Below are 12,822 nucleotides of genomic sequence, written 5' to 3' on the forward strand. Positions count from 1 at the left end.
TAACCTGTTGAAGACGAGTCCTGAGTATATGGGAAATGCGTGTTGTAGCAAAATCAAACTGTCCTCAATGGGTTAATGCAATATTGGAATGAGTATGTACTTGATGCTTGTCGGTTTTCATCTTGATATATCACCTTGAGTCAAGGAAGCATTTTGACAAAGGAAAAGGAAGTTTATGCTGTTGCATAATTTTCATGAATATTTGCGACAGTAATGAGTAATGAAGCGTGTTCATGAAACAACATTCAAAACTTTACAAGCTTCATAGATAGGGCCTGTTGTTGTCAACATGAACAGGATATAAGCAAAGTCTTTTCACCTTAACCTAGTGAGGATGAGCTAATTTTTCTATAACATGCAATTCCCAAAGACACCTGCCTGAGTGTACTCAGTACTAGTCTACAATGGGTTAAGACTTTTGAGAGATTTTCCAACAAATTAGGCTTGTCTCACTCAGCCGTCTTGCTCTTTAAGTGCAGTTGCCACACAGAGATTCTTAGTGCCAGCAATAGTTATGGTTATCTGTGAGATCGTTGCTTGGCACAGTGCATGATGGGTAATTCGTCGTTGGTAATGAGTGTGCAGTGAAACTTGAATGAGGGTTCTTATTCCTCTGTAAGGGCGATGTATGCAGACAGCATGCAGCTGCATTGCAAAGTCTACAATGCATGCACCTCAAGCATGCATGTCTCATGAGAGATGTCATTGTTTTCACATGAACGAGGTACAGCGAGGTTTGATGTCATTTTAACTCGGCGGTTCGCCTTTCATGGCATATTTTACAGCATATTGAAGACATTCTCTGTATGTGGAGTCCCCAGTGATAGTTCTCAGAATGAGATTGCAATGTCTAGCTCTGTTTTGTTTCAGTGATGTCTTTTTTTTTTATGTCGTGCAGGGTGACACAAAAACCCAATCTACAGAATGTTCATGCTATTCAAAATAAGAAGAGGTTAGCTGCTGCAGATATTTGCCGCATGTGGCTTGCTCAAAAGACCAAGTGAATCTTGTTATTACACAACCTCACTAGTGACAGATAGAAATTCGTAAGTATGTATGCATATGCATATCATATATATATATAATGTAAATATATATTTATATGTGTATGTATACACATATGTTTACATACACATATACAATTATTTAAATCAAACACATGACTTTCTGATGATCGCATCCTAATTGGAACTTGAAACTCGGAATAGCAATAAGGCGCTGTGCTACAGCCGACTTCTTGTGTATACAATATCAACATTTTATATACACACACACACATATATATAAATATATATATATCGTCGCTGGGGTGACAAGACCTCGTATCTGCAATTTTGGTGAAAATGACTTTTTTTTATTAATGATCAAATAATCGGTTAAGTTATGTCCTGTCCATATCCTAAGTGTCTTAACCCAAAAATGAAGCCACCACGGCATTTCCAAGGAAAGGCTATCCCATTCGCTATAGTGCTTTGGCCACCATGTTTTTTGGTTCCCCTGAACATTTGACATTTTGTAGATACGAGGTCTTGTCGCCCCAGCGACGATATATATATATATATATATATATATATATTCTCACTCGCATTTGTAAATGTCTCTTTATCTGATGAAGAAGCTTTACACGTTATAAAATGTATATTTTATACATAGAACCTATTTGTAGAAATTCTCTTCATGAGAAGTTTCCACAAGGTACCTGTGTAGGTGGTAAATGTTTGCTCCAGTATTCACCGTTTCTTCTGTTATTTCTTTCTTCCCATGTGCGTGATACTGTAACATTCCTGGAAGTTCCGTAGGAACAAGGACAAGGATGTGGGCATGTTGAAGAGTCTTCTGTCTGTTTGTCTAGTATATTTCTCATAGTGCCATCTGGTTGCTCCCATTTTTAAGGGAGTAATGAGCCAACCAGAATGGAAGATAGGATGGAGGAGGGGGGGGGGGGGAAGGACACTACCTTTCACCTGTTTCAAACATTCCACTGAGCACTTCACCAGGTGATTTGACCTCATGTCTGTGAGGAGAAGTGAAGTGGTGTCTCTAGTTGTTTTGCTTACCTTGTAGATCTTCTGCAAATTAAATTGCTATTTGACAACTTGCCGGGAAGCTTCGTTCTTTTGTAATCATTAGTCAGGGGTCATATTAGTGAGCGCCAGAAGGTTGTTAACTCTTGTGCGTAGATACTCATCATCCTCTTCTTCTTCTTCAGTCGAGACTTTCTGCCGTCAAAATCTTCTTCTACAAGTAAGAGCATTTTCTGGTAAATGCCCTGGATTGATGTCACTGGTCTGAAGATCAATCAGGAAGATGAAGGAGGCACACGTTGGGTTGTCATTAAAAATCTGACATTTAGCATATACCCACCCGCTATTGTCATGTACAAAATGCACTTCTCTGCTTTCTCCGCAAGTGAATGTGCTTTCACTCATTATTCAGATGTTGCATCATTTCATACAATGTATCTGTAAAGGGGGGGGGAGGGGAGGGAAGGGCAAGGAGTTATTATTTCTGGAGTACCAAGGAGAGCTACTCCCTCTCCCACACACATAATTCATTGATGGAAGATCAATATGAAAGTTAAGTGCCTTTTCTGAGAAAGAAGAGAAGATATCTCTTTTATACCTCATGAAAGCAGCATACTTCCCGAGAAATGCCCAAGAGCAGAAGAAACCAAAGAAATCAAAGAAATTATGGCAGTTTAGAAACTCAGTCTAGAGAGAGAGAGAGAGAGAGAGTGAGAGAGAGAGAGAGAGAGAGAGAGAAAGAGAGAGAGGGAGAGATAAATGTAGGAAGAGTGAGGGTTAAAGGTATTGTTCATCTTCATTTGAAATTATTTTTTTACATGTATCCTGTAGTTGCTTTTAAAGGCAAGCAGTATCATTGTTTTAAACATCATTATTATTACTTATAGTATTGCTTTTTGATGTTGTTATAATTATCATTATTATTACTATCATTATCATCATCATCATCATCATCATCATTATCATTGTTATCATCATCATAATCATTATCATTAATATCTATATCAAGAGGTACAAATGAAGTAAATGAAATACATTATTTATGAAAGAGCTGTTAAAACAGACAAAAGGGAACATCTTTAATGTCCCAATCATTGACATTTCATATGCTGTCCTTGGGGAGGAAGCATTTAAAAGCAGATAAATGTGTTGGTTTAATCTACAGAGCTGTAAATTCACTCTGACTTTGCAGGGGGTTCCCTGAAAAATGAAACAGATTCTTCTCATGCTGACAAATATACATATATATATATATTTTTTTTTTTTTGGACCAAAATGTCAGTCCAATTTTTTGGCTCCTGCGGTGTTTATTCGACTGTTTTTACTCTTTATATCTATTTATTACACACCGACACAGAACTTTCATAATTTGATGATATATATATATATATACCGTATATATATAAAATCTGCCCCACTTTGGGACCAAGGTTTACCTATAAACATCGTCATCACATGAACAGATAATTACTGGCTTGATAGCTCATCAGAACCTGTCTGATTATGATGTGTGTATGTCAGCAGCACTTGAACTGGTGAAAGTGATTAATATATCAAAGTCAGGAAAGAGATAGAGAGAAAGTATATATGGAGTAGATAGAGAGAGAGATACATGATTGATCATATATAGAAAGAGAGATACATGGAGTAGATCTGGAAAGAAATAGAGTGTGAGAGATAGAGAGAAAGTATATATGGAGCAGATAGAGAGATATGCATGGATCATAGAGAGAGATACATGGATTAGATATATAAAGAGATAGAGAAAGAGAGTGAGAGAGATAGAGAATATGTTGTGGAGGTATAGGAGTCATAGTAATGGTTGGTGTGCATAAATTTTTGGCACGTATCAAGTCAGTGAAAGTGTGTGCAGAGGAAGATGCACGGTAGACCGCGGGGCAGCGATGCGTGAAATGTCTCAAACAGAGTATATATGCCAGCGCGCCATAACGAGGGTACTCGTGAGCCCCTCTCAAGGCTGCCCGGCCGGCCATGAAACTCATCAAGCTTGAAATTTAATCTATATGCCGCCGATAGTTGGCTTCTCTCCACTGTCAATATTACATTCCTTCTCCCTCCGAACCACCCAACTTTCCCTATATACATATGTTCACAGTAGACCTGAATTGGCATATATTATGTTGATATGTTACAGTGACAGATATTCTTGAAAGACATGTGCCCTGATAATCCTGGCAGTACAATTTCTTTACATAGCAGGTTGATACAACCAATGCTAGAAAGTGCTTTGTCCTTATTGTAGAATCATTACTGTTACTATGATTGTTATGATTTTCATGATTAACTTGTTCTTATTATCATCATTATTAATTTCAAAATGTTACGGCAGACTGATGGTTTTGCCTCTTTCATTGTAGTTGCTATGCATATTATGCATATGTTTGCGTTAATGTATGTTTATTTACATGTCTGTGTATATGTACATATACAAATGTGTGATATGAATATGTGTGTATGCATATTTACATAACACATACATTTGTATATGTTCCTATATATATGGACAGCAAAATCTAGAAGTATTTCCAATAGATTATTTTCTTTCCACTCAATATTATGTAGTGGTGAGATCAGTCAGGACCATGTTAAACTTTCACTTACAGCCAGTCCAATAGAACCTGCCAATCTTGTGGGTTGATGTTTGTTTCATTATTACTATTCATGTCAATGCCAACCAGAATATGTCATATCTGTGATTTCCTCGCTAACAATGTGCTTGAGTACTCGAGGGACAGCTACTTTAGCAAACCCAGTGCCATTTCTTTTTATCTGATGCATGACACTTCACACTAGGCATAAAATTATCTTCCCTTTTTTTATGATAAGTCCATAATTGCCTTCCTCACAGTCAATGTCAGTCTTGATATGAATGTCAGTCACGATTAGAAACTTTATTCCAATTCCCCTATGATATATTCATATATGATATATGATATATTTGGGTGTGTATGCAATGTTGAATGTGTTCATTTGTGTCCATCAGTGCATTCAGGTTAGAGTAAAGGACAGTGTGATTTAACTATGGATTTCTGTCTGGGGAAGCAATTTTAGAAATGTGTGTATACTGCAGAGATTCAAACTCTTCCACTTTGGCAAGAGATTTCTCTGCTTTGAGGCCATTTTCTCAAAATCTCCTGCACTCCCACTTGAGTTTGATTTTTTCCGGCTCAAGATTTATCTTGTCTTTCTTAGAATTTACCTTTCTTCCTTCCCAGTGGCAGATCCAGAGGATGGTGCGCTGGGCGCGCGCCCCCCTCATTTTTTTGTTGAAACAAAAGAAATAAAAGAAAAAATGGGGGGGGGGCTCTTGCTCCCCCTTTAATTTTGTAAAGGCGCCTCCCCTTTACGGAAATCCTGTCTCTGCCCCTGCTTCCAATTCTAGTTTTGCCATTTATTTTGAAATTAGGCTGAGATAGCGCCAGAGGGCATATATACAGTAATCCTAGAGGTTCCAGGGTTATTAAGTGGGCCCTGTGGTGGACTTCAAGGAATGTCTTGCTTCACGCAAGATGATATTGTGCACATCGTGTGATCAGAGTCTCCAATGTGAGGGGCTCGATGTGGGAGAATCTCCCATTTAAGAGGTGCCTGGGGTTGGAGTCTCTGATACTTTATTGATTCTGACAAATGGTGCGTGCTGTGTCATGCACCATTCTAGAGTTTATCCACTCTGGTTGTATATACAGCCTTTGCGCAATTTTGTTTTTCCCATGTCCTCTGGCCTCAGTGAAACAATATTGCTCCTTGGTGAATTTTTCTGTTGTGCATATAGTCCAGTATAGTGCATTTCAACATGATGTACTATCATACAGTATATTGATGGGGAGGTAATATGTTAAGTTGCATAGACACAATGCCCACTATAACATTGCATCTATATTTAACCTGTTGAGGACAGGCTGATGTTGCTACAACTCGCATTTCCCATATACCCCTTCCCAAGTATGCTCGGGACTTGTCCTCAACCGGTTAAAAAAACCTGGATATCTAAGATCAATTCCTCATGTCCAGTTTTATTTCTTTTGTGTCGCCTTCGTCTGTCCAGAATTCAGACCACGTCCAAGGCCCAGAATGAGGCTGATTACCCATCGTATGGAGTGACCGGTCCAGGAACACAACTTGCTTCTTCCATGAATGTAAGTAGATCCAGCAGCTTCCTTCCAGCAGCTTCCTTTTCAAAATGACATAGGTGCTTTGAGAATTTACACCATTACAAATCAGACAGATCCTAATTAGACTATGGGCTGCTGCCATGTGGTCTTAAAGAAAAGTGGAATTATATAATTATGGCTTTGGCATGTAGCCCCTTTTCTTCGGTACAGTTTGACCCCTTTGAGGACCGGCTGATTTTGCTACAATACGCGTTTCGCATAGACACCTGCCCGAGTATACTCGGGACTCGTCCTCAATGGGTTAAGAGTAGTATGTATGGCAGTCCACAAAACACGTACTCAATTATACTGAAATAAAACACGCGAAAATGTCCACCAAGTAGCAATTTGCAAAAATATCTGTACGCAAAAATTTCAGCTCATACAGTGTATGAAACACATGTTGAAGGTGGATGAATTTGTACTGGTGCAGCTTTCCTTAGTTCCATGAAGTGTATGTAGTTTAATGTTGTTGTTTTTAATAGCACCTCTTCCTCAATACAGTTTAAGATTAGTATGTATAGAAGCTCACAAAATTAGTACTCAGTGATACTGAAATAAATCAACTCATCTAGTAATATTTCAATGAAATAAACACATGTTGAAAGTGGGTTGAATGTCCAGGACCCCATTTTATAAAAGATGTTAGGATAGCAATTCCTGCTGGAATGGCAAATTCCCATAGCAACAGCCAATCAGGAAGCTGGAATCGTGTTGTTACTATGACAATGCCATTCCAGCAAGAGATGCTATCATTATAGCTTCTTACAAAATCGGGCCTGGGTTTAGTTTTTGGGTTGGTTTTTTTTCTGTGAAGTTTGCGTGATTGTAATTTTTTGTTTGTGGTCCTTCTCACATCTTGTCATCTCGTCAACCTTGCACCTGACTTTTAGAATGGAGACAGGAAGTTAGCCCAGAGTGCCCAGATGTACCACTACCAACATCAGAAACAGCAGATGATTGCCATGGAAAAGTTAGTATAACATCATTTGTGCAAATAGAGTCTATTCACACTTTACAATACCACACCTTGTCTCTTTCTCTTCTCTCAAGTATATGGTTATGTTGAGTATAGCTATGTACACTTAGTAAACATATGAATAGAAAGATGAGAAAAAGATGGATATACACATATATTTAACTGTGTTCAGTTACATGTAGTGACATATATTTTGTGTGATATGAAAATATTTTCATACAAAAGCCATGCCATGATATGATCCTTGAATATGGAAGGTTAATGATTTTAAACCATAGATTAAAATGTGCCAGGTTAAAAAAAAAAAAAAAAATCATAGAGCTACAAGTTGTAACATATGAACATCCCCAGGGCTGAGTATCAACTTTTTAGGAAAAGACAATTCTACAGTACTTACCAATTTGTCCATAAAACATTTCCTATTGTTTCCTTTCCTACTTTAGCCTATTCCCGCAATATTCTGCTTAGGTTTCATGCACATTTTCAGTATTGTGCATGCTATGTTACTTTCAGATTTAGAACATCCAAAAATACATATAATTTTAGTTGATATTCAAACCTCCATTTTCTTGTAGTAATAAATGACCAGTGCAATTTAAAAAGCTCTTTGAGAAGTGCAGCTAAACCAAAAGCCCCTTACAATTTATAGGATGGTAGAATACAATTGGAGGAGAATGAAGTAGCTGTGAAATAGATAGAAAGAACAAGAACAAGGAGGTTTACATCTGACCAATCATCTTCCTTCTGTTCCTTCCATCTGGTGCAGACGTGAGAAAGGAGACGTAGCAAACGATGCTTCCGAGTACGACTCTGAGGAGGAGAATGAGGAAGGCGACTTGACGGTCTACGAGTGCCCTGGTCTGGCTCCGGTATGGAATCAAGATATTCAGAATGATATCATTCAATTCAATACAATTCAATTCAGTTCAGTTCAATTCAATTCCATTCCATTCCATTCCATTTCATTCTATTCCATTCCATTCCATTCCATTCCATTCCATTCCATCCATTCCATTCCATTCCATTCCATTCCATTCCATTCCATTCCATTCCTTTCCATACCATTCCATTCCATTCCATTCCATTCCATTCCATTCCATTCCATTCCATTCCATTCCATTCCATTCCATTCCATTCCATTCCATTCCATCCATTCCATTCAGTTCGAATCAGTTCAGTTTATCTGTCTCATAAAATCATATTCAATATATTCACAGAGACATGTAATTCACAGAGACATGTAAGTTAAAGGAGGAAATCGTGCAAAAAGCCTTGAGCTTGGAAATGGAGAGTTCCTATACAATGATTTAGAGAGAATCTCAGTAAAAATCCTGATGCCGATTGGTTTATAAATCTGAGTGTTCTCATAGCCTGATGCCCTCTCTGTCAAAGGTTTATCAGGTCTAATCCATATTTTGCTTAAATAGACAACTGAGTTTGAGAGAGAAAAACAAACTAAAAAGGATTTGGTACTGCTTTGTGATCAAGCACTCGTGCCTTCTCATTTAGAAAGAAAGAATGTAATAAACAGGTCTTTGAATACAGGTGAGGAGAAACTACTGTCATAGATTTGTACCCATGGAGACAATGAGCAAAGGTATTTGATAAATCTTTACATGAAGAGGAAAATTGATTTTAACTGTATTCTGATTCTGCCAACATAAAAACCTACCATTTGTCATTTCAATATAATAACATATCATTTGAATTGTTCATAACTGTTGACATATTAACCTTTTGCTATAATATATTGCTGTAACTAGATGGCTCACTCAAGCATAACAGTGTCTCGAATCCAACCAGAAGGCAGTGTTGACACAATAAGAATTAGGAGGATTAGCTGATTTCTACTTCACATCGACAGTTAGTCTCCAGACATCTCAGCCATTCAGCACTCAAGAAGGCACTCGAGCAGATTAGCGAAGGAAGCACTTTGAGGATTAACACATTGTTCTGTCTATTTTTGTTTCTTATTGTCACAGACTGGCGAGATGCAAGTGAAGAATCCGCTGTTTGCCGAGGAGTCCTACCCCAAGCCCGGCGGACAGGAGGAGGGGGAACAGAAGCAGTAACACTGGGCAGGATAGTTGGGAGGGGGTGCCCTTAACCTCCTACCCCTCCACCATTCCAGATACTGCCCCTCCCCCTGCCCTTCCCCTGCCCCTCCTCACCGCATCTGCTGCATAACAAGGAGAAAAACACAAGATGCCAAAAATACCAGTAAACCAGGTTACAGGATCAAGATATTCTGTTTGGGCCATGTGCAATTTGGGTATTCCAACCAAAGTAGATAGATATTCAATGATCTGTGGAATGTCATCCATCTTGGGATTACTATTATTAATTATCCTTTTGGCTTGCTCATCAACTATGAAAGCATGGAAAAAAATATTTCCAAGAGTTAACGTTTTAATTAATCTGCAAATATGATTTAAAGTTTTAGATTAAACAAGCACATGAGAAATTTCTTTTTGCCATGCATTTTCAGATTCTCATTTTATTTATTTCAGTTTATATATATCTATATTCATATAAAGTGTTTGCTGTATATTAACCAACACTTAATCTTGCAGGGGTATATATTGGTGTATGAGCATTTACTGGTTCTGTTGTATTGGTGGGAGCACAGGTGTAATTAATCCTGTCAAAGTTAGTTTGGAAATTAAAGCAAACAAATTTTATTTCAGTTGTTTTATGGCACAATGTTTATTACATAACTGTAGATCAAGCATTATCGTATGCTGCTACGTGTGTTTATTTTTATTCACACATTATATGTGTAACTGAGATTTAGAAAGAGGAAAACTTACCTTATATGAGTATGATTTGTGCAAATCTTCAGTGAATGAAAACAAAAGTATGACAAGGAGTTGATTATGTTGAAAATGCCAAATATGATTAAATGATATTTTAGAAAACCATGTACACGATACTTGGTCATAGAGTATGGCATTATATTAGCCAGTGATCCATGTCACAAGTTTAATCGTGTAACTGACTGAATACGCTCTTTCTTGGTAGGAGATGCTGCCATTTTCCAGCTGTTCTCAGTGCAATGAAGTGAATGTGGTTCTTTGCTGCAAAGTTAAATTCAACTGGGTCTGATTAAGCAGGTGGCTGATCCAATTGTCAGTGAACTGAACTCTTTTTTGAAGGATAATGGACCAACATGACCCTGACCCCACTACGATCATGTGGGGGTTTCCCATGTATTCCTGTGTGGTCGTAAGTTGATTTTTCCTGGGGGAAAAAATAGAAATGAGAGAAATATGTATCTGATAGGCATCACTTCCATGTTTGAACGTCATTTGACAAATATCAATCACCAATACTGAGAAGTAAAATAGAATCTATTGTGGCTCTTAAAAACCTGCAATTCCATTTGAAATCTGAAAATCATTGAAGATCTTGAGGAAACTTTTATTTCTTGATATACAGACCTCCTAAAGTATACAAACTGTCAGAAGTCTACTGTACTGCAGCTGAGTATTGCTGTTTATGACAGAACTTCATTCAAGGACTTGCTTTTTATTCTGTTCTGAAAATATGACAATTGAGCCACAATACTAGGTGCATGTATTGATTTCAATTCAATTCAATTCAATTCGCGTTTATTTCATTCAAACAGATAAAAAACATTCAGACAAAGTATATAAATAAATTCAAGTTGACAATAAAAAATGTAACAGAATGTGGAGACAGCAAGAAAAACAAAGTTTTATAAGCAGCTGCCACCATAACAAAAGCATTTATAATAAGTCATATTAAATTTTACAAATAAATATGCATAGATATTAAAACCAAAGAGATTGAAAATACATATTCAACAATAGACACATAGAGACAAAAACAAACAAACAACAAACACAGAGTAATACCCGAATGTGTAGATTACTTTTCTTTTCCCAATAAGAATAATTTAAATCTTCGTTTAAAAACATTTAAAGATGGACTCATTTTAATTGACTGTGGCAAGTTATTCCAAATTAGAGGTCCTCTATACAAAACAGAATATAAACCAACATTTGTTCTATTAAGAGGTAAATGATAATTCAGAGGATTTCTCAAACAATACGAATGAATAGCACTATTTAACTGAAACAAGGAAGAAAGACTTGGGGGAATACAATTTTTAAAACATAAATACATAAATACACCAATAATATATTTGTTCAATTCAAAAATATCTAAAACATTACATTTCATAAAAAGAGGTTTAGTGGAGGCAAGATAATTGGCGTGACATATAATTCTCACTGCTTTCTTCTGCAGACGGAAAAGTCTGACCATAGAATAATTTGATGTATTTGCCCAAGCAATGTTTCCATATTGAAGTTGACTTAATATAATAGCGTTATAAATCATGCATAAAATATTGTGAGGAAAATATCGTAATTTGTATAAAATACCGATACATTTAGAAATCTTATTGCAGACTGAATCAATATGTTTATGCCAAGATAATTTATTATCAATAATGACGCCAAGAAATGACAATGAACTCGTAATTTTTATAAGATTGTTATTCATATAAATTGCTGAATTCTGTATATCAATTTTCTTATTAGTAAAAATCATACATTGAGTTTTCTTCACATTCAAAACTAATTTGTTCATAAGAAGCCAATCATAAATTTTTTGAATCTCTTCATTAAAACGTAACAATAAAGTATTAATATTATCATCAGACATAAACATACTGGTATCATCTGCATATAAAATGAACTGTATTTTTTCTGTGACATTGCAAATATCATTGATGTAAATGAGAAATAAAAGTGGACCAAGTATTGAACCCTGAGGCACTCCACATCCCAGGCTACACAACTCAGATTTACATCTATTAACCAATACAAATTGTTTCCGATTATCCAAGTAACTTGAAAACAAATTGAACAAATTACCTCGGATACCATAAATATATAACTTATCTAATAAAATAGAATGATCTAAAGAATCAAAAGCCTTGCTTAAGTCTAAAAACAAACCAATAATTGATTGATGAGAATTAAGTGCATTAGTTACTTTTGAAATAAGGTTAATCAAAGCATGGGACGTGGAGTGCCCAGAACGAAATCCATATTGACATGGTGTTATTATATCATATTTGTCTAAAAATAACAGTAATCTATCATATATACATTTCTCAAGATACAGGCATGAAATGGGAAACTTAAAATCATGCCAGAGATCAGTGCATAATAGCTTGATCTTTAAAAAAAAGACTATTGAAGACATCTTTTGATGAATGCAATAACTTCATCAATGGCATTCCAAAATTTGAATATTAATCCTTAAAAAAAGAAGAATAATTGTCTATATGTACCTTTATTGTGTACCTATATGTTTCTGTGTCAATCTTTATCTCTCTCTCTCTCTAACCCCCCCCCCCCCCTGTATGCCACTTCTGCTATTACCTCTTTCTTCTCTTCTCCCCATTCTTGTTCACTGTGATAGCACATGGTGAGATGAAAAAGAGAAGGAGTATTGTAACTGTGGCTAATATATTACCGTCACTCACTAGTATTTCATCCTGAATGCCATGGGCTCCGTAGCCCGGTGCCGTAGCTGCCATTCACTGCGTATCTCCCACATTTTGCCTGTCATTGTGCAATGTACTTTGTAAGTCATATTTTCTGTTGTTCTT

General features: G+C 36.5%; 1 protein-coding gene across 2 annotated transcripts in view; it reads left to right on the plus strand.

Moving 5' to 3' along the window:
* Positions 1–10,755, plus strand: part of LOC139724199 (uncharacterized) — a 130,190-nt gene extending 119,435 nt beyond the window's left edge. For both annotated transcript variants that reach the window (XM_071635343.1, XM_071635344.1), the window contains 4 exons: positions 6,091–6,181; positions 7,090–7,169; positions 7,942–8,044; positions 9,158–10,755. In XM_071635343.1, the coding sequence (XP_071491444.1) occupies positions 6,091–6,181; positions 7,090–7,169; positions 7,942–8,044; positions 9,158–9,247 (364 nt within the window). In that variant the 3' untranslated portion in view covers positions 9,248–10,755. The remainder of the gene's footprint in view (positions 1–6,090; positions 6,182–7,089; positions 7,170–7,941; positions 8,045–9,157) is intronic.
* Positions 10,756–12,822: the final 2,067 nt, after the last annotated feature.

Source organism: Diadema antillarum, unplaced genomic scaffold (genome assembly GCF_040938485.1).
Source record: "Diadema antillarum isolate AM-2024a unplaced genomic scaffold, OU_Dant_1.0 scf00000208, whole genome shotgun sequence".
In the NCBI taxonomy this organism is placed as follows: Eukaryota; Metazoa; Echinodermata; class Echinoidea; order Diadematoida; family Diadematidae; genus Diadema; species Diadema antillarum.